The sequence below is a fragment of the Harmonia axyridis genome, chromosome 1, assembly GCF_914767665.1.
Source record: "Harmonia axyridis chromosome 1, icHarAxyr1.1, whole genome shotgun sequence".
Taxonomy (NCBI): domain Eukaryota; kingdom Metazoa; phylum Arthropoda; class Insecta; order Coleoptera; family Coccinellidae; genus Harmonia; species Harmonia axyridis.
In genome coordinates, this window is record NC_059501.1 from 3,749,091 (window position 1) to 3,773,071 (window position 23,981).

Here is a 23,981-nt window from a genome sequence, read left to right on the forward strand (position 1 = left end):
TCGAATGTTGTTCATTTTTATACTTCTCATAGCCTAAAAACTTACCGAATTTAGGTAGGTATACATTGAAAATTTGTTTCATCAACTTGAATCTCAGAAATAACCCAAACTCCATCAAAAATAATGATTCAAGGTGTGAAGACAACAAACATATTTTATGCTTTTTGAAATTATAAAACTGACCTTGATCATAAAAGTGGCTCTTAAAAAAAAACTAATAACATAGAACATGTAGGAATGTCTCATACTCTGCTATGAAGCAAATATGCATAGAACCCTTTAAATTTCATAAAACTATTTTTTCCAAACATAATATGCGTTCTCAACTACTATTCTTCAAAATCCACCTATAAAAACCATCCCATCAACAAGTCCCTCATCCCAACCAGGATAATCAAAACCCCCTCCCCCAACCCCTTCCAGACACCTCTCTGCCACCAGTACATATATCTACCCGGGCAGGTAACACCGAAAACCATTCCCAATAATACAAAATCCCCCGGAAGTAACGCCGAAAGAATTACGAATAACATTCAGTTAATGGTTTATAAGAGATATACAAGCACACGACGTCGGCCCAAACTCCAGACTCTATTCCCACTGATTCCCTGACTTAGCGCCTTCCGAAGACGCTACAAACCCCGCCCACCAGGCTCCACAACGGGAGGAAAAGAGACACATAAACGCCAACCACGCAAGCGCTGGCTCCACGCAACGGTGGGCGGTGCCTGGTCGCTTGAGATAGAGAGGGGAATACGCTACGCGCTTAGCGTGGGACGGAGACGGGTTATCACGAAGGTTGCCGACGCATCCGACTCGAAGGACCAGAGAACGTGGAACGGCCGCCTATGATGATATATAGAGTAGACGACTTATGGTTAAACCGCGCTGGGAAGTGGCCCAGATTATAGAGACTTTGCCGTATCAAGTCGTGCAGCGCTTTAGCCGATATCAGGGTGGCCGATTAAGCGCTTAAGACTTTTTAATACTTTCGCCAGGCCGATCTGGCGTCTCGCTGTCTTCGGTGGCGCCGATTTGTAAGATATTAACGAGATTAGCGTCGGACGCGTATCGGACAGTTTTTGTTTGACGGACGTACGTGCGACGGGCAGATCCCCGGTTTGTTTGTGGGGATTTCGCGCGGAGGTTTCTGTGTCTGTGATAAATTCTGTGATCTCTAGGCAGGACGTACAGGAGGATTTTTTTTTGACAGGTGAATATTTTATGGTTTCGTTCGCGGTGTTCTATGATAATTTATAAGAGAGGTTAAGGTCTTGCGGTCTTGTTTTATTTTGTGGTTTGGCAAAGAGGTTGAATTTGTTGCTAGGAGTTGTTATGGATTGATTACATCACATAAGTCTGGTGTGTTGTAAGCTAAGAAAAGGATAGTTGTAGTTCAAATTATGTCTTGTCAGAATTTTAAGTACAAATTTGAAGGACAGGGTGTCAGGATTAGTACTAACAAGACTTCAATGGTGGATTTCATACACAAAAAATCCCCATTTGAGGAGACTCCGCAACTTCTCTGAGTTAAATCGTTCTCAATGTGCACTATGATCTTCAGCTAGTTATTTACATTTGAATAATGAGTTTACAATACATTACAAAGGCTTTTTTGTTGTTGATGGTGACAAAAAAAAAGTTATCAGAAAAATATCAATGTAACTAATATTATAATACATTTCGAGAAAACACACTGATAAATTTTAAAAAATTACAATTCTCACTCTCATTTTTCTAAAATCCGGTTTGTTTTCGAAAATCCGGTAACTACGTTCCATTACCTCACATGTCAAAACAGATTTTCAAAGATTACTATGTTATTTTTATTCATTATTGCGAAAATGTGGCAATCATACCTATTGTAGATTAACTTAAAAAATGTAGCACTGTGAATGCACTGAATAAAATATAATTCAACTCCGCGTGAGTACAAGACATGGTTCTGTCAACTTGATAATAAATGAATTTTGTCTATCGATTCTAGGTTGTTTTTTGACAAACATAATACCTACCTATGTCTGTTCATCTTACTCTCCTCGAGCTATGAAGTAGATACATCAAATAATGTACATAAACAACTATATAATTCGAATCTGATTTTTTCAATGATCAAATGAAATCTTGTAGATAGACACTCACTCATTCCGATTTTATTTTGTTATTATTTTTCATGATGAACAAGTTGAGTGAATTAAATTAACTCTAATATTTGTTTCAAAACTTTGTCAACAAATTGTTTCCTCAAAAATCCATTCAAGGAAACTTTATATTATGAAATCATTCATTTGGAAACTTGTGATGTTATTCTTTTCTAAATCTGAAACATAAGTTCGAATGAAGAGTAACACCTATTAAGTCTAATATGATAAGAATCCTAAACGTCGATAATATCTCAAAACTATATGACATAATAGGTATCGTGATATCGACAAAATACATCAATAATTCAAATAACCTTCTAATAAAACGGTCACGTGATCTGCCGACGGACGGACATGATATGGTCCTATTTCTGCCTTCGACGATGGATCTCTGATATTTGCACATAATTTTGAATAAATATACCTATTGAAGTTTCACATTGAATAACTCTCGTAGTAACTCATCTTCAGTCTGATGTACCTCTATCAGATTTATTGAATCAAAGCTAAAGGCAACTTTGAATCACGTCTTAGGATCGACAATTGTATAATTCTTTCTTAAATAGGTACATGCAAAAATAAATTTTTCATACACTTTGACATGAGTTCATATGGTTCAATCTGTGGTAAATATTGACTAATGGATGAAAATATTTACAACAAGATGTTTCTCATTCACTGTATTTCTGTAATTATCAAAAATTGTATGGAATTTAAACTTATCCTTTGAACGATTTGAATAGTGTTTTGATCGATGAAAATATTATATAACTATAAAACATAGGTACCTACAATACAAAAAATTAGACAAATTAGCTAGATGACTATTATTTCTCTATTTCAGTATCGTAATAAGTTCATTACAGTTCTGAAAACAGTGCTGTAATGAACTCATTACAGCATCGTTTTCAGTTATATTTTTCGGTTTGTGGTTGTCTATATTGACTTCCAATCCTATCAAATTTCAACAAACGTCAATAATTGTCAAAATAATATAATTCGGATATAGTGATATTGATTTGCAACATTAATCGCAATTTCTCTTAATTCTGGTGGTGTTGAATCGATTTCGTCAGACATAACTAACGAATTTAATGAGTAATTGTAAATTATTTCAAAATTCTAAACGTACGATTCATATCCAAATTCCGTGATCTGTCAATGTTCGTAACAGTCACACCAACTGCAATGATACAATACAAATGTCACTAGGATATTCAATCTGAATTTTTCATTTAATTTCGACAATAATTCACAAAATTTGACTGTAATAGAGAAAATATCGTCTAATACTCTTTACAGAATACAATTCCAACACTCATGCGTTCGAAAACGAGCGACGAAGGAGAGAGTTTTCGAACACATTCTGCAACTTGTTTTGGAATACCTATACTATTATAAATTAAAGAAATATTATGTAGATGAAATAAAACATTTTTCAATGAAGCTTAATTCTAAAATTTTCTTATCCTTAAAAATATTGTTTGTTTTTCTATCAAATTTTCAATTCGTGTTTAGAACACAAAGATTTATCTACAGATATACTTTTCACCCAGACTATTAAGACAAAAACGACCCGTACGAATCTTGCCGTTATCATTTAACACTGTAATAAAATTAGGACAGAACAAATTTGACGAATGCCCCTACAATGTTGACTATTTATCTCCTTTCCAAATATTTGGTAATCTTTTAGGATTTACATGCTAACAGACAGAATGTTCTTACGTAAATAGTTAGCAAAGTTTTGTCTTATTTGGACATGTTTTTCTCCCGACATGTTATCAATGGATCTTTTCGGGAAGTCGTGATTGAAATAGTTCATTTCTTAGTTTACGACACCCTTTATATTAAAATCTTAATTTTAGATAAGAAAAATAAATCATCAAATATAAAAAAGAGAAATAATAAGAAAAGCATAACATAGCATTGTTGTTTGGTAGATAGATACCTATGTTGAATTTGCAACTTATTTTTTACCAAAAACCACGCCAAAAACATTCTGCTTCAATTTGCAATAAAATATTTCCTATATTGTTTTAATTTTTTTTTTATCTTTTATACATGTTTATTATACAATAAGAAAGATGTAGGTGTAGGTACTCTGTACAATAAATTTATCGAAATGATTATAGCTTCATCATTATTTGTCAATATATCTATCTATCTACATATTTTTTAATGCAGCTGGACAAACTATCCAAAAAAAAGTACATTGACTTTTTCAAACTTTGGTAGTTTTAATTGCGAAAAACACCTTGAAATTTCCCGCAAATTGGAATTTCTTTCCATACTCGATGATTTCGAATTTGTCGCTTATCGATCAATGAAATCTTTATCTATATCGATTTCAAATTACGAAATTGAATTCAATACAATTTTTCCGATAAGAAAAACGATAACCGTCTTTGTCGGCATTTGGAAAAACAGAATTGAAGTTCGTTAGCGTTCTACTTTATGTTTTTATCGGAAGTATCTAACTTTAGGCTTCTTCAGTCAAGATCATAGATCTGATGAGAGGTTTAGAGGTTATTTTCGTATGATGACAACATATTTTATTTTCACGTTGTAGATTGGCTCATTTTCCTACTATAGCGTTACCAAAATCCAGGGATTACTTTTTGATTTTTTATTGCATAGTTTATGTACATTTAATCATTTTTGTCAAATTTAATAATCCCACACTACAACTTTTTTTTTGGTCATGATTTTAGGCTAATTGAACCAATTGCCAAATTTCTGAATTTACGTTTAAAAAAAAATCTGGTAAGGCGAAACAATTGTCGCAAACATTAAATGATTAGTAGAAAGCTGAAAGAAGATCAAAATATTCGACATTGAACCTCAAAGCAACTTCTCATGATCGAATCTTTGTCGTGTTCATTCGATAAAAATGAGGAAGAGAGTAGCCAAGAGAAATTCTGTTGGCAAACTATTACAAATCTATATCAAATTCTGTTGATTTTGTGAATAAATAAGGAACTTTCGCAGTGTCACCTAAAATAATATCTAGTAATTATCATTAATTAGTTCCGAAGTTAACCCAATATGTATTTACTACCCTCCTTAATTCCTGTGATTTCACAAACGGAGGTGGAAATTATGTTTTGGTACTTATCTACCCAATGTGTAGCGGAGATTAATAAAGATTTGATGAACTTGTATACGTAATGATGATAAAAAAGTTATAGGACTACAAGACACACCTTGTATCTCGAAAACAAAGCGTTTGCGAGCCAATGTTCATAGGAATTTTTTTTCTTAAAATTATCTAAGAAATCTCTCATTTTCCTAAGTACCTCCAATTTAGGAAAAAACTTTAGTAAACACATTGTACAAATTTTGTTCATCAAAGTGGAATATAGTTGATATTAAAGAGGGTGACTAAGGTCTCTAAATCTTCTCCACGAAGAATGAAAAATTTGTTTCATTGAGAAAATGTTGAAAACTTAATGTTTTGACACGCAGTCACAATTAGTTTTATGTTTTCGTGTTACATAATGGAGATTCTCCATTCAAGCCAAGCAGTTAGTTACTTTTGATTTTTCATATTTTGGATGTTGATTTGTGCATATAAAGGGTGTTTTTTTTAGAGCTACAGAACTTTAAATTGCAATAAAACAACGATAGATTATTCGATTGACATGAATTTTATTTATCCGCAAGATAATCTTGTGGCATTACATTTTAAATATGATTTCTGGCATATGACCGCCACGGCTGGCTCGGATGTAGTCCAATCTAGACGTCCAATTTTCGATGACTTTTTCCAACATTTGCGGCCGTATATCGGCAATAACACGCCGAATGTTGTCTTCCAAATGGTCAAGGGTTTGTGCGTGATACGTATTCCGCACAGAACCATTATTTTCGAAATAAAATTGCACTATTTGCAAGCGTTGTTCAGGCGTGAGTCTATTCATGATGAATTGCCAAACCAAACTGAGAACAAATCACTTGACAGCTGTTAAATCGGTCGCCATCTTGAAGAGTAATGCCAACTTAAAGTTATATACCTCGAAAAAAAACACCCGTTATAAGTTTTTTTAATTTCTTTTTTTATTTGTATTTTGGACACCATCTCCATTCTGTTTCAAACTGTATTTGGAAATATCAACTTCCGAACAATTGGTATCACCATCACATCATTTCCAACGCTATTCAGAATAAGAAAAGGAGATGAAAATCCTCTTGGCATAGTTCTTAGCCCGGGGCTTCTTGGAATATCCACAATCAGACAGCTTGAAGGAAATATGGCAATTATTATGGAGCTCACCGTGAGCATTCCGGTCTCAAGTTAAGTCCGCGGCTTTGCCATGGATAGTGAGGATTTTCCTCATTGCATGAACCGTCCGACGGACGTCCCAAGCAGACGTCGCGACGTTATCAAATTTCCCTGTTGGAGCTTTCAATTAGCAGACGTCGTGTCAGATAACAAGAGCAAAGTTTGTGATTTTCTTGTTTTATGGATTGGTCCTTCGACTTTAGATATATAAACTAGAATGATCGATCTTCACGATATTAATTGTTAAGAATACTAATTAATGAATGCTGTTCATTAATTACTGATTGTTTAATTAATTGAATAATTGTATACCAAAATATACTTAATATGTAGCTTTCACTCGTTGCAAAATCGAGGTATTTGTCTCTGATTCGAATTAATTCTACGATTAATTGATGTGATTTGTTTTCCTCTAGAGTTTCATGAAAACCAATTTATATTTCATAGTTCGTGAAATGAATAATGAGGAATCTAATGTGACTCCATTCCTTAAAAAATAAGTAGATAAATTCATCAAATTGAATCAACACGAATTGATCAAACATTTTAAATTAAAATTGAATTCAAAAAAATAAATAAGTAGAGAAATTAATCGATCATCGATAAATAATGGTTTGAACTGATTTTATGAATATTTTTACTTATTTTTATTGAATGAAACCGAAATTGACCATCTATTAAAGATTAATTTGTTCATTAATGAATAAGTACATTAATGTCAGATACGTTTGAATCAAAACCTTAATTAGTCAGATTAATGTTCATGGAACTAAACGAAAATTTATTTATTGATGACAGATTGCTAACAGTCTATCAAAATATCAGTGTCAGTGCTTTTCTAATTTTATCGAAATAACAGGCCAATTGGCATACCTTCCTCTTTACAATGAAATAAACAGCCATTGATTTCTCTTAAAATAATTTCTTTTTTATATCAAAATGAAACCTCTTATTGGAAAACCCTTTAGATTGAAAGGATTATGCAAGGACGTGTTCCTCATATTTTTTTGGAAAATTATCTACCGTTGCAGGTTTGTTTGAGACGTTTAACAGAGTCCCCTGTCTACCATAGTACAACACATTTTTTTGTCAAAATTCGATTTTATTATCCAACATAGTTGCCTTCGAGGGCGATACAGCGATTATAGCGATCTTCCAATTTTTCGATACCATTTTTGTAGTACGATTTGTCTTTCGCTTCAAAAAAGGCCTTAGTTTCGGTACTAACTTCTTCACTGGCGCTAGCGCAGGTCTGAGAACAGGAAAAAGCCACTGGGGGCCAGATCTGGCGAATACGGTGAATGCAGAAGCAATTTGAAGCCCAATTCAGGCAATTTTGTCATTGTTTTCATTGATTCGTGACACGGCGCATTGTCTTGATGAAACAGCACCTTTTTTTCTTCAAATGAGGCCGTTTTTTAACGATTTCACGATCCAATAACGCTATATAATATTCGCTGTTGATGGTCTGGCCCTTTTGGAGGTAATCAATGAATATTATACCTTACGCATCCCAGAATACTGATGTCATAACTTTGACAACTGACTGTTGTGTTTTTCCTCGCTTTGGATTCAGTTCATCATAAGCAGCCCACTAAGCTGACTCCGGAGTGAAATGATGGAGCCATGTTTCATCGATGTAAAAATTCACTGCTCAGAATCATTAACACGCTGTTGATTTTGATTGTGAGCTCGCGCGGCACCCATTTTACACACAGCCTTCTGATGTACAAATATTCGTGAAAGATATGATGTACACGTTCAGATGATATCTTCACAATGTCTGCTATCTCGATCAAATTCACTTTACAGTCATTCAAAATTATTTTGTGACCTTTTCTGATTTTTTGTCGGTGACAGCCTCTTTTGCGCATCAACTGCGTTCGCCGTCTTCGGTGCTCATTTCACCACGTTTAAACTTAGCATACCAATCAATGATGGTTGATTTTTTGGTGCAGACCCCGGAAACTCTTCATCAAGCCAATATTTTGCTTCAACTATATTTTTTCCCTTCAAAAAGCAATATTTATCAGCACACGATATTCTTTTTTTCATCTGTTTTCAAATAATAAAAGTAGGTACATTTTGACACGTATCGTTTGAAGGTTGATACTAGCTAAAAATCATATGGATATAACACTAACACCGCCATCTGTGCCTCAGACCGGGGACTTTTCAATTGGCTTTATATAGGGTATCGAAAACCTTTTAGACCTTTGAATCATCCTGCAAAATAATCTTGACATTCTCCATTGTTTTTTCTAGATGGTATGAGGACCCAAACAAGCTCAACCTAATCTGCGTTTCTCAAGAAGCCCTAAACTCAAGCAAAACTCAACATAATGGAACGAATGGAATCATTGTCCGACTCTGGACTGTGCCTCCAAGACTTGGTAACAGGCGTGACGACGAGCTCAGCCTCCGACCTGCACCACAGTGGCGTGCACCACCTCCACGACTCGGTCAGCTCAGCGGCGTCCGTTAACTCTGCCCTATCTGGCATCATGTCAGGGGGTACCTCGGTTTTAGGTCACCACCTGGACCACCATCATGGCGTTGTTCCCCACACGCCGTCACTGCACTCCCACGAGCCACTGGAGAAGCTGAAACGTGGTGAGCGAAACGATTTTTATTCGGGGTTGTGATGGGGGAAAACATTTGAACACCACCTGAAATTTTCACAGTTTTCTTTTTTGGGATTTCTGAACTAAGATAAAAGCTATTGCGAAATTGACCCTCAAAATCCCAGTTTGAAGCGCAGTATGTTCACATTATTATTTAGAGCTCCTAGTTAATGCTTCCTGCTATAACTCTATATTGCTTTTAACTGAATATTAAATAGGAAACATCGAAATCATGTCTCAAAAATTGTTTTCATCTCTAAGTTTCGAAGATAGGCACCAAAAACTTAAACTTTCGGAAGTGTATGTCTTCTTAGAGTTAAAATTTCCGATAAATTTTGAAATAAACTTTCCTCATTAATTTGACAAGAAATATAGATGAAATATCATATATAGATTTTAATCATCTTCATCATAATATGGTTTGTGCAGTCATGAGAAATTCTCAGCTAGAGGGTGTATTTTTTCGAGGTATATAACTTCGAGTTGGCATTACTGTTCAAGATGACGACCGATTCAACAGCTGTCAAGTGATTTATTCTCAGTTTGGTTTGGCAATTCATCATGAATAGACTCACGTCTGAACAACGCTTGCAAATAGTGCAATTTTATTTCGAAAATAATGGTTCTGTGCGGAATACGTATCGCGCACTATGTCCATTTTATTTTAGCGATGAAGCGCACTTCTGGTTGAATGGCTACGTCAACAAACCTGCCGCATTTGGAGTGAAGCTAATCCTCAAGTGTATGTCGAAACACCGTTACATCCAGAAAAACTGACTGTTTGGTGCGCTTTATGGGCTGGTGGAATCATTGGTCCGTACTTTTCAAAAACGATGATGGCCAGAACGTTACAGTCAATGGTGATCGGTATAGAGCCATGATTACTAACTTTTTCATTCCCGAATTGAACAACCATGATGTCCAGGAGCTGTGGTTCCAACAAGACGGCGCAACATGTCACACAGCTCGTGCTACAATCGATTTATTGAAAGACTCGTTTGGTGACCGCGTTTTGGACCTGTGAATTGGCCTCCAAGATCTTGTGATTTAAAACCGCTAGACTACTTTCTGTTCTGTCTATGCGGATAAGCCACAAATCCTTGACCATTTGGAAGACAACATTCGCCGTGTTATTGCCGATATACGGCCACAAATGTTGGAAAAAGTCATCGAAAATTAGACGTCCAGATTGGACTACATCCAAGCCAGCCGTGGCGGTCATATGCCAGAAATCATATTTGAAATGTAATGCCACAAGATTATCTTGCGGATAAATAAAATTCATGTCGATCCAATAATCCATCGTTGTTTTATTGCAATTTAAAGTTCTATAGCTCTAAAAAAACACCCCGTATTAGAACAACATATCAGGCAAGATGAATTTTGTTATAACTGGAGGTGAAAATACCGGACAAAGAATCTTCTCACTTGAATCAACCAGTTAGAGGATTTAGTGGCCAGTATAGCTATATCGATCTTGATCTCAACCTTTGAAAATCGACCGGTATCTACATTTCCAAAATCAACAAATCGATCAGACGCATCTCTCTCGAAAAGATAAAAACTTAATCCTTTGTCCCTTTGATGTAAGACCGGTAGTGGTCGGGATTAGCAAAATAATTGATCCAGGGAAAACTTTCTCGACATTCTCGATGAGTGGGCAGATATTGCTTACCTTCGTTTCATATCGATACATATGACAAATTACACCAATAGATAATGTCCAAATCAAACAGAAAACCCAGATAAGATAAGGAGTTGCGGTTATCAGAGTTGCAAGCTATTGTGAAAACCTATGTGGAGGGTCTCTTTGCATGGGTGTTTTGACGTTGGTTCTGATGAGAGAAGAAACACTGGAAAAGTTATAACAAATTATTTCATCAAAAGGCAACTATAAGGATTTCAGATTGTCTGCAGCAAACCTGGATTCATCTTTCATTGTCTGGCTATCAACTCCTTACTAGTAAAGAAAAATCTGACTTGGAAGGTGTACCTGTAGACATTTTTGATACCTCATTTTTCGAAGATGTATTGTCCTCTATACATACACTGCGCAAAAGAATTAACGCACATTATGGAAATCTCAAATTTATTCTACAACTGAAGGTGTTCTCAATGATAATTATTTTTATCAGAATAATGCATGCATATGTTATCCACTTTCAACGTTTTTCTTCAATACAGATGTTTTTTCCCAGCAGAAATAAAAAAGATGAGATATCAGATTTTGAATGTATTGGCTCCATTCTGAAATCAGTTGTTCTCGATCAATTCTAGCGATCAATAGTTCTTCTTTCGTTTGATTTTCTACACTCGATCGCTATGCAACGCGAAACTCGCAATTTGACCCAAGAGGAATGTGCCCAAGCGGTAGTTTTGCGAGAAGAAGGGTGGACATACACAAGAATTGCAGAAAGGTTTGCAGTTTCCCATACAAGTGTGTCCAGAATGTTGTAGCGATTCAGGGAGACAGGTATGAATGTCTGAAGACCAGGACAGGGTAGACCACGGGTAACAACTGCCATTCAAGAATGTTACTTGAGAGTTTCTTCGTAGAGACAATGGTTTGCAACCGCTCGCCTCCTTCAAAATCAGCTTGAGCAATCTCATGTGGTGCAGATTAGCAATCAGACAAAAAGAAATCGCCTCAGAGAATATGATTTAAGGCCTCGTGTCGCGGCAAGAGGCCTAGCTCTTACCCCAGCCCATCGAAGGGCGTGTTTGGATTTTGCGAGAGAGCATATCCATTGGGAAGAGGCTGATTGGGAAAGAGTTCTCTTCACAGATGAGTCTAGATTCTGCCTCTACCATTGTGATCGACGTTCCCTTGTATTCAGATGTCCACATGAAAGATATGCTCAGTGCAATTTCCTGAATACTACTGGTTTCGGGGGAAGATCGATTATGGTATGAGGTGGAATATCTTTGACTGCTCGCACAGATCTAGTGGTCGTTGATAATAGAGCTATGAATGCTGATAGGTAAATAAGGAACATTCTTGAAGAGCATATAGTGCCATTTGCCCCATACATTGGTGAAAATTTCATTTTTATGGACGATAATGCCAGACCCCATCGTGCGCGCATCGTTCAGGAGTACCTTGAAGAGGTTGAAGTCTCTCGAATGGAATGGCCAGCAAGAAGTCCAGATCGCAATCCGATTGAGCAGGTTTGGGACAACCTCAATAGAAGGCTGAGAAGTTCAGAAAATCATCCAGCTACTCTTAATGACTTAGGAATCCAACTCAGAGAAATCTGGAAAGGATTAGATCAGAACATTTTAAGATCACTCATTTTGAGTATGAACCGTCGTTGCCGAGCTGTAATTAACGCAAGGGGTGGAAATACCAAGTATTAAATCACTTATCAGCATTCCAGTATTTTGAAAATTGTTTATTTTTCTTCTTTCACATAAAAATCCTGAATTTTTCTTCCATTTAATGTGTCTTGTTTCGTTCAAAACCTTCCCGAGAGAACATAAAAAATAAGTTATAAAGTCAATGTAGAGTTAATTTTTATTAAAATTGAGATATTCAGAATGTGCGTTAATTTTTTTGCGCAGTGTATAAATAACTATTTTCGCATTGCTATTGGAGTTATAATAATGTATGATACACCTGTATAAATGCTTTTCAATCACTTACAACGTTGCCTGATGTCAAACCAAAGAAGAGCACAACACTGCAACTTGCAGTAGCGTACACTATCCGAAAGAGTCCTGATGACAATCCATCATGCAGGAGAAAGGAACAAATCCATTTTTCTTCCCAAAACCTCTATATGCAAATCACCCCTTCGTATCGTTGACAAATGAACGTACAAATTGTATCAATAAACACTTAGTCATATCAGCTGTTCAACATCATCAGATGGAGTTCTTCGGCAAAAGGGCCATTGAATGCTCACATTACACGGTCTGGTTGACTTTCAAGAGGGTGAGAGATACCATCAATATGCTATCAGAAATTAATGCATATTGTTCGCGCGCACAATAGGGGTGTGCACTTGTACGCCACCCTATTCCCGAATTTTAGCACATGGTGCGGGGAGAATACGCTATGAATGTGAATTGAGGTTATGTTGAGACAATTTGAGTTGATATTGGATGTAGGATGTTCCTGAATTGGAGGTACAGGGTGTTCCAGATGTGGTGCTCACTGAAAGCATCTCGAGAACTATTAGAAAAAATCTTCAAGGTTCCCGGATTTCTTTTTTCGAAATAATAAGATATCAGAAAGCAGATCATAGTTATCCTGATTCGTTCTCGAGTTTCTGAAAAATAACTGTTTCAAATAATTCCTTATATCTTGGTTTCTGTACGAGATATTCGAAAAATTTTTGAACGTTTTTTTAATACTTTTTATTCATTACAGATCATAGAAATTAATTATCGTTTTAGAGATATAGAGGAGATTTGGTGATTCTTGAATGGGGTGTTTTTTTTCGAGGTATATAACTTTAAGTTGGCATTACTGTTCAAGATGGCGACCGATTCAAGAGCTGTCAAGTGATTTATTATCAGTTTGGTTTGGCAATTCATCATGAATAGATTCACGCCTGGAAAACGCTTGCAAATAGTGCAATTTTATTTCGAAAATAATGGTTCTGTGCGGAATACGTATCGCGCACTACGTCCATTTTATTTTGTTTAGTGATGAAGCGCACTTCTGGTTGAATGGCTACGTCAACAAACAAAACTGCCGCATTTGGAGTGAATCTAATCCTCAAGTGTATGTCGAAACACCTTTACATCCAGAAAAACTGACGGTTTGGTGCGCTTTATGGGCTGGTGGAATCATTGGTCCGTACTTCTTCAAAAACGAGGATAGCCAGAACGTTACAGTCAATGGTGATCGGTATAGAGCCATGATTTCTTACTTTTTCATTCCTGAATTAAACAACCATGTTGTCCAGGAGCTGTGGTTTCAACAAGACGGCGCAACATGTCACACAGCTCGTGCCACAATCGATTTATTGAAAGACAAGTTTGGTGATTGCCTAATTTCACGTTTTGGACCTTTGAATTGGCCTCCAAGATCTTGTGATTTAACACCGCTAGACTACTTTCTGTGGGGCTATGTAAAGTCATTGGTCTATGCGGATAAGCCACAAACCCTTGACCATTTGGAAGACAACATTCGCCGTGTTATTGCCGATATACGGCCACAAATGTTCGAAAAAGTCATCGAAAATTGGACGTCCAGATTGGACTACATCCGAGCCAGCCGTGGCGGTCATATGCGCCAGAAATCATATTTAAAATGTAATGCCACAAGATTATCTTGCGGATAAATAAAATTCATGTCAATCGAATAATCCATCGTTGTTTTGTTGCAATTTAAAGTTCTATAGCTCTAAAAAACACCCTTTATATAGCGTGTCCTATTTAAGAATCACTAATTATCCTCTATATCTGGAAATTGATAATTAATTTCTATGATTTGTTAAGAGTGTCATATATATTCAAATCATATAACTTATTCTTTTTGCGAAAAGGAGCCGCTTTTCAATGATTTTTTTTCATTTCAAACCATTATTTATGGAAGAAATGCACCAGCAGGCAATAATCGTTAAAAACATTCTCAACATTATTCCCAACATGTTTGAAGATCGAAACCGAAGACAAACCCAAAAGCTAACCCTGAAAATGTGCGAATAAAAACAACTTCAAACTTCCCAAAATGATTATCGAGCTGATAATCATCAGCTCGAAGAGTATCTGCGGAAGAGTCTGAAGAAAATCCCTCGGATATTAATAATACCCCCAAAGTGTGGTGATCAGGGGTGTTTAAACGAATCCCAGGATTTTGTGGGATTTCCAGGCACTCTGCCACGGTAGGTAAACAAAATATCCACGTGTGTTCCCGTCGAGCATGTTAAAACTGGCAATTTTTGGGCGGATGTTCAACGAGAGAGGTGTTGTCGAGGGGATTCAGAATTTCGGGGAAATAATAATCGGAGAAATTCGTATTGTTTTTCTATATGAATATCAAATCATTGAACTGTTCAATAATTTTATTTTTGATATACAGGGAGATTTGAATCAGTCAAAAATTTCAAAAAGGAATCTTATAGATTATAACATTAGATTATAAGATTATTGAAGCAGAAAAATATAACGAAAACAGTTTCTGAAATAAAAGGTGTTTTTTTTAGAGCTATAGAACTTTAAATTGCAATAAAACAACGATGGATTATTCGATTGACATGAATTTTATTTATCCGCAAGATAATCTTGTGGCATTACATTTTAAATATGATTTCTGGCATATGACCGCCACGGCTGGCTCGGATGTAGTCCAATCTGGACGTCCAATTTTCGATGATTCTTTCCAACATTTGTGGCCGTATATCGGCAATAACACGGCGAATGTTGTCTTCCAAATGGTCAAGGGTTTGTGGCTTATCCGCATAGACCAATGACTTTACATAACATAGCCCCACAGAAAGTAGTCTAGCGGTGTTAAATCACAAGATCTTGGAGGCCAATTCACAGGTCCAAAACGTGAAATTAGGCGGTCACCAAACGTGTCTTTCAATGAATCGATTGTGGCACGAGCTGTGTGACATGTTGCGCCTTCTTGTTGGAACCACAGCTCCTGGACATCATGGTTGTTCAATTCAGGAATGGAAAAGTTAGTAATCATGGCTCTATACCAATCACCATTGACTGTAAGTTTTGTTTGTTGACGTAGCCATTCAACCAGAAGTGCGCTTCATGGCTAAACAAAATTCGCTTATGAAAATTGGGAACAACGGCAATCTCATTTTGCACTATTTGCAAGCGTTGTTCAGGCGTGTGTCTATTCATGATAAATTGCCAAACCAAACTGAGAATAAATCACTTGACAGCTGTTAAATCGAACGCCATCTTGAACAGTACTGCCAACTTAAAGTTATATACCTCGAAAAAACACCTTATATATTCCATCCCTAATTCAATTAGGGTAATAGGCAATGCTGCTTATATTGGTTGGATTGCCATGTGTTATTTATTGAACAGGCGGCTTATTAGAGACGGTAAGGAGATTTTTATTGTAGGGAATGTTGATAAACCTGTTGTTTTTAAGAATCAAGACTATATTTTTTCAGAAATATGAAAGGGGATGGGCACAAACTGAGCTAAATATCCGCCCTTCGAAAAGAGGCGCCTGAAACACACGCTTCAGTGTTTCGCCCCTAACGCCGGCCCTGACAATAACCCGAAATTGATAAGCAGTTATTTTTCTCGCATGCACAAAAAAAAGTCCACCCCTAGCCAAATTATCCATCATCCCCCCCTCCATTCTTCAAACGGTGCGTTAATCCACCCCGGCCGATCGCGAGACACGTCAGGCGTCGGGACGCCGATACAATACCGCCGTCCGGCCGGAATAACGCGCTAATCTCCAGCCCGGGCGGGAGAAACGTCATAAAATTCGCATTTTCCGAATTCTCATGCGTGTTCTCTTTGGAACGGTGCAAATCCCCGCTCTACCCGCCACTGATCGATCGGGAAAACGTGGAAAGTTCATTATGCTCTCCGCGGAAAAACCTCTAGGGTCGCGAAGGTTACAACAGTGCAGAAAAAAGAAAAGAAAAAAAGCAACTTAAAAAAAAACAAAAATTACCTGATACAATCCTACCAATTATACTGAATCTACATTTCTTGTCAATGCCATTGGAGATATCTTAAGATCTACAAGAACTGAGTCGTTGGACGTTAAACGTTGCCAAAGAGAAATCTGAGGATAAAATTGCGATTGAAATTTTCCAAATACCCTTGGGCTTATGAACAGATCAGTCAACATGTCACACAGCTCGTGCCACAATCGATTTATTGAAAGACACGTTTGGTGACCGCCTAATTTCACGTTTTGGACCTGTGAATTGGCCTCCAAGATCTTGTGATTTAACACCGCTTGACTACTTTCTGTGGGGCTATGTAAAGTCATTGGTCTATGCGGATAAGCCACAAACCCTTGACCATTTGGAAGACAACATCCGCCGTGTTATTGCCGATATACGGCCACAAATGTTGGAAAAAGTCATCGAAAATTGGACGTCCAGATTGGACTACATCCGAGCCAGCCGTGGCGGTCATATGCCAGAAATCATATTTAAAATGTAATGCCACAAGATTATCTTGCGGATAAATAAAATTCATGTCAATCGAATAATCCATCGTAGTTTTATAGTAATTTAAAGTTCTATAGCTCTAAAAAAACACCCTTTACATATGCATAAAAACGTGGAGAGTGAAAGTCCTGGATGCTGAATCATCCGAAATCAGTAGCAATAAAGCAAAATAATACCTGGTAATAACTAACCAAGGAAACACCTTCAATTTTGGAAATTGTCCCAAATTAATATTATTCATAAAAAGGAGTATTAATACGTAAGTATAACTAGGGAATCATGAATTGGTAAATGCTCAATATCGCTTGGCCGCTGTCTAAGTGTCTTTCAGTCAGAGATACTTGCCAAGAAATTATCAGAAATGTGGTATAGCAATACATTTTGATAGTCAGGCTGCAATCAAAGCACTGAGTACACATATCATTAATTCTAAGATGGTATTGGAGTGCCGAAGAAACTCAATGAAAAAGGCAAGAATAACAAGGTCTTTTTAGTCTGGGTTCTCAACAACTCGAGAATTAGAGGGAATGAAAAGGCCAACACACTCGCCAGAAAAGAAACACAAACTCTTTCATCGGCCCGGAACCTTTCTGTGAAACAGACAAATGTACCTACAAGAAAGAGTTTCAGGAGAAGGAAGAAACCGAAAGAGAAATACTCTGGCGAAATCTTCCTGGTATGAATCACTCAAAAAGTTTCTTCGAAACTTTGACGCTACGAGATCCAAGAAGTATCTGGATCTTAGTAAAAATATGCTACACCTCCTCACTGGATTCTTCAGAGGGCATTGTCGCCTTAGAAACACCTCATCAGAATGGGTCTAATAGAAAGTGACGAGTGCAGATTCTGTGGGGAGGAGGAAGAAAGTCCGGATCACCTGGTGCCGGGATGCCTCGCCATAGCTAGTCAACGCAAAATCTGTTTTGGACATGAGATTTGTAGAAGTGAGGAATTAGCCTTTTTGAAGGCATCCCAGATACTGAAATTCATTTGAACTCTGGAACTGGAAGGCGAGCTGTAAATCACGTTATGGAGAGAATAGCTCTGATGAGGGGCACAATAGACTATTAGGTCGCAGTGTAATGTAACCTCCTCAATTCAGGCGCGGATCCAGGCCCCACTTTTGGGGGGGGGGGAACTTTTAGATACTCAAAAGCCAAAAGATACTGGAATTTTGGAAAATGATAAATTGTGTAGCTCCCAATAAAAACACCATTGGGAAAAATATTTAAGAACTGCATTCATAGAAAAATACTGATTATTTGAGTCATAGTATGTCAAATTCTAGGAGGGCCGGCAAAATTTAAGAGGTGCCCGGGCCATTTGGGGGGAGAACGTTCCCCAAGTTCCCCCCCCCCCCTGGATCCGCGCCTGCCTCAATTAAATCTTAATCTTATTTAGAATTGGTAACTAATATATTTTCACAAACTGAAGATTTTTTCCATTTTCTCGAATATTAGGTTCCTCATAACTATAAATAAGATAAGAAACATAAAAGCATCTTAATCAATGTTCATAACAGGATCAAAATTAAATTATTCTAGGTGCATTTTTAACTGTTAATATAAACATGATTGTTTAGCAGAATACAAGATGGGTATACACATAGATATATTTGGACATTGCTCATCTCAACCATTATTGTTACTGTATTATTGAACAATGAAAAATGAAAAATAGAGCAGAAACGCACAATCATAAAAATAAGAATAAGAGAAACAATTTGACTTGTAAATGAACTAATTGCTAATCCTCATCAGTCTCTCCTCCAAATCAAGCCATCTGTTCTATAGCGAAGATGTCGCGACAATGGCCCAAGAGTTTCTGTATAAAGAGAGACAAGAAATTCGGCAGTAATGCCTGCTCTCAGATCGGGGGAGCTTACTGATGTAATACTTTGGATTAGACGGGATCATTAAAATTATGCTTCGGAATTATGGGTATAAAACTTGTTAGCGCATCGAAGATTAACCAGGATCAACGTGAGACTTGCTTCCAAGATCTTCCTCTCCCCTTCAGACCCCCCTTGCGCAGTTTTGATTTATTTCGCCATTTTTTTTTTCACTTTGGCTTTTGCCGAGGATGGCTTGATGGAGAGTGCTATAGTTTAAGTGAGATTTTCTTTGTGTTGTTCGGTGTGAATTGTCGCCTTATGGGTATTTATAGGCTGGGTATCAGATGTGCAACTAAGGGGGGGGGGGGGGGGGTTAATGGGGGGTTTAACTGCCCCCCAAAAAAATATTTGAATAATTGAAGCATCAACTTACTTCCGACGTTTTCTGCTGAACTGTTTGTTTTCGGTACATGTTACAATGTCAGTGAACATTTGAAAATGGCGAAATTATTTGTGTTTGGTTCAAATTCTTTCAATTAATAAATAACGATTTATCAAATGAAAGAATAATATTTGGAATCTAGTTGAAATCTCCGTCAAGCCCTACATATATATACATATATTTATGCGTAGAACGTTTTACATTGTTTTGAAGAATAGTTGGACTATAGAGTAATAAACCCTAGATAGAGGGAGTATACGTAATTTTTAAAAACATAATTCAACGCTGTTTTTTATTTCGAAAAATCTAGGAAGTAGGCTTTCTAGATTGAAACTGACAAATTCACTTTAGTATCTATCATAGAGTAATAAACATAGAAAGAGGAAGTATACGCAATTTTTACATGTCCCCAACATGGTTAGATTACGTTGTCGGATTGTGATATATGTATTAACAAATTCACAATTTTACTATATCGTTATGAATGTATATTATATTGAATGAAATACATATATATACAAATATTTATTAAATATGCAAATTTGAATATTTGGAATCCGATATTTTTACTAATTGTCGAATTCATAGTATGCAGAATATTTATTATTTTCTGTATCTACCTGCTGAAATCCAAGGTTTGGCAACTTTTGCTCTCCTAGTGTCATTCGTTGTTTCCCGTCGTTTGGCGCGTTGTTTTCTGAATTTCTGATATATTAAGGTATTTATTTCAATATATTTTGAGTTAATATGAAACGTTGATTCACTATGGGACATAAGAAGTGCGTTCTTTGTGGAGAAACTCGCGAATTGAGTGAAATACGGATGACTGATATGTCTCCATTTCTACGCGCTTCATGTCAAATTTGATAGTTCATGTTGGGGACAAAATTTGCTTACTGAAAATGACATATGCTCTCTCTAAAATTAGTACATTTTATTTTACATTATAGATCATCTAGTTATATGAGGTTTTCACTATTATTCATTTTAAAGAGTACGTCATTGCGAAAAGTCCTTATTTATTAATTTTTTTGAAAAGAAAATAAAGAATTAGATGAATTTTTCATTGAAGAATAAATATATGCATGGTATAACTTTTCGAAAAAAAAATTTTTATGAATTTTCACGTAAAAAAAAAATACAAAAAGTCTTGTCAAAGGCTGAAAAAAAAGTTTTCCTAAAATTGAAACTAAAGACGTAAAACGTAGTTGAAATTCCTGCATGTGGTAAAAAAGGACGGTAAATCAGAGGAACGTTTCAATTTGCTTCACTTATCCTGAAAAGTGAATATCAAAAAAGGAGGGAGGTGTAGTTAAACTTTGTCAGATCACGAGAAAGTCACGTGGTATGAACCCTACGTAAGGAAGCTCTTTAAATGTTCATTAAGTCTAATCTAATTAAAAGATCTTCCTGTTTTTCCAATATATACCCACTTTATGGCAATCATTACAGGTTAAGTTATACAATTTCTCATTAATCATCTTCCGATATAGTATCTCTATTTATTTTTATGAACTTACTGAGGCTTGAGTTTGTTTTCAAAGAAATGAGTAAATCTTATTTATTTTTGAAATATGTGGCATTTACAATATATGAAATTGAAACGGGGAAATACAATATCTGTCATTTCAATTCGATCCAATAAAATAAATCCAAACTGTAGTACCCATAATATAATTATTCGATACCACTGATAGCGCACCAAAACCATCCCTCCCCCGCAATGAATCACGTGGATTCAGCCTAAGCCCCATCCTCCAAAATCCTTGAACACCCCTACCCCTAACAACCCTAGCCGCCTGGGATGACGTAGGTGCGATCCCCAAAACCAAAACTAATTTATTTCCTAGGTGACTTCGATGAACTCATTCGACAGATGCGTGAAAGAAAGTGTTCGGACGCAAGGGTTGAAAATTGACCTTTCCTGAAGCATTATTTGTATCGGAAATGTAAGGTGCAGGATGTGCAGATTACTGGAGGGAAGGGGTTTTGGTCAGTCTGTTAGTCATTTGGCTGGCTGTGTGGATAATGAAAAATCGAGATGGTATTGTGTGTTGGGGAGGTGGTCGAAGAATGAATCTGGGGAGTTAATGGGTTTGCGGGTTTAGTGTTATTGTGCCGTTTGTTTAGGGGTGTCTTTTGTTATGAAAGATGAGGATTACCTGGTGGCAAAGTTGGGTTGGAAAAACTTAGTACGGACGTATTTACTTTATTTATTGGTTATTATTCGTTGTAGATACTTATATAGTTTCTACTTTTCTCTTTTGTAACTCGTGTTTATAGAAAATAAAAAAAAATATTAAAAAAGAAATACTGAATATTTCCGTGATTACAGATTCGATAGGGTTGAGATTTTGCTGATAAATGTTTATTGTTTGATCATTTCAAGCTTTGTGAGAAATTTCGTGTGAATAACTCAGTGAAAACCCTGGAAAACTTTATATATCGATATACAGATATACTTTAATGATGTAACGGGTGTTTTTTTTCGAGGTATATAACTTTAAGTTGGCATTACTGTTCAAGATGGCGACCGATTCAACAGCTGTCAAGTGATTTATTCTCAGTTTGGTTTGGCAATTTATCATGAATAGACTCACGCCTGAACAACGCTTGCAAATAGTGTAATTTTATTTCGAAAATAATGGTTCTGAGCGGAATACGTATCGCGCACTACGTCCATTTTATTTTGTTCAGCGATGAAGCGCACTTCGATCGATTTAAGACCTTAAGATGTGCGAATTGGTTATGGAAATATGAAAAGGATATATGGTACTGCAACCGTAGCTATGGCAGTCATTTAATTGATATCGTTTTCAATTGTTAATGGCATATATACACGTTTGGACTAGTTTTTTAGCTAGATAAAGCTCCAAAATGGATTCAAGACCTTAAATATGGAATTCGTGAAGTTATCGAGTACATACAGACGCAAATGTGCAATTTGGTGATGGAAAATGTCATAAAAAGGATATGCTGCCGTAGAGTTTTGGCCATGGTACTGTTTTCCATCGTTAATGGCAAAACTCTTCTTCTTACAATGAAATTAACATTAATTGATTTCTTTTAAATATTCTCATCCCTTTCAATATCGAAATAAAACCTTATATTCAAAACTCTTCATTAGACATGTTAGGCAGAATCATCATATTTTGAGTTCTAGAATCTATAGAGATAGAACATTTTTAGTGAATCTGAAAATATTTATTTCAATGAAGTAGGAATTTTTTTATATAGGTACCATATTCTTCTCTTGAATATTTTTATTAAATTATCTCACATTTACCTTATGGCATCGAAGAGCCAAAACCATAAGTCTAATATGTTGATACACATTAGTCAGAATAGATCAATTATAAGCTCCCCCCTGCAAATTTTATGCAGATCACGTCAACCATTTCTGAACCACATGTGACCAAGTCAAGTCTTATGATCCACCTAAGTTTCATTCACAAAACATAAAGCACGAAAGATTCATAACAACTTCCTGATTGCGGTCATCCCATTCAATTCACTCCAACACCACCCTGTATACAAAACAGGCACGAGCTTTCTCACTTCTAATCCCACCATCTAATCCCCAAAACGCTAAATCCCCAACCCACCCCAATATTTTGAAATTTTTCCAACCTCCCAAAAGACCCCAGACTTTCCCAACGTCACGTTCCATATATGACACCCAATTCACTGACGTCACTCGCGGGCTCAAAACACGTCCTCCTGATCTTCGCGAAGGAGAAGGGAAGGTGGTAGATGGTGATTCCACCCGCTGCTAAGCCTCCCTAATCCGGCCCTTCCTTTTTAGGATTTTAGGAAGTAATTTATCAGTAACTAGTCGCGCATTTCTTGGTCGGCAGGTGGCGCGCCCATAAACTAACGCCTCAGAAGTGTCTTCCCAGATTAACAGGGGCTTAGGCGATGTTTACTGGATGCTTTGGTCGATTATTGGACGAAATATTGTCTATTATTTCCGACAGGGAGGCGTTTGATGTTGGTACGACTGAGCGGAGGTATTCTTGGTTGTTAATTGGGGGGATTTGCGATGATTTTTGCTAGTTTGGAATTTGAGGAAGGATGGTGTGTGTGGTCTTCTTCGGTTTTTTGGTTTGTTGTTTCCAATTATAGAACTTTGACATTATGGTAAAGATGGGCATGCTGCAAAGTTCACTTTATGGTTATTATTTCTTTCTATTTCGTAGAATACTAAAATACTAAGAATAATTGATGAGAAATGTTCGCAAATTTATAAAAATTCTAGGAGCAAAGTAGATTCGATTCTACAGCCTGTCCTCAGAAAATCCTTTCAATACTCAAGTAAATAATACCAAATCTACTCCGAAATCGGATTTCTTCAACCAGGACTGATTATCCAAGCTATCATTTTTCGAATCCTCAGGTGCACCAGGATCGCTATAGGCCCCTTATATTGGAGAATTATCTCCCATAGATAATAGATTGATTGCATTCCATTAAAAAAACGTTCCAAAAATACCAAGAAAAAATGGTTTTGCAAAATGGCAACACTGTGTATCATT

At 36.5% G+C, this 23,981-nt stretch overlaps 1 protein-coding gene across 3 annotated transcripts in view; it reads left to right on the forward strand.

Annotated features, from left to right (window-relative positions):
• The first annotated feature begins 822 nt into the window (after positions 1-822).
• LOC123688560 (pituitary homeobox homolog Ptx1) overlaps positions 823-23,981 on the forward strand; it is a 64,630-nt gene continuing 41,471 nt past the window's right edge. For 2 of the 3 annotated variants that reach the window (XM_045627140.1, XM_045627142.1), the window contains exons 1-2: positions 823-1,213; positions 8,695-9,042. In XM_045627140.1, coding sequence (XP_045483096.1) covers positions 8,772-9,042 — 271 coding nt within the window. In that variant the 5' untranslated portion in view covers positions 823-1,213; positions 8,695-8,771. The remainder of the gene's footprint in view (positions 1,214-8,694; positions 9,043-23,981) is intronic. The other variant, XM_045627141.1, reaches the window with a different exon arrangement.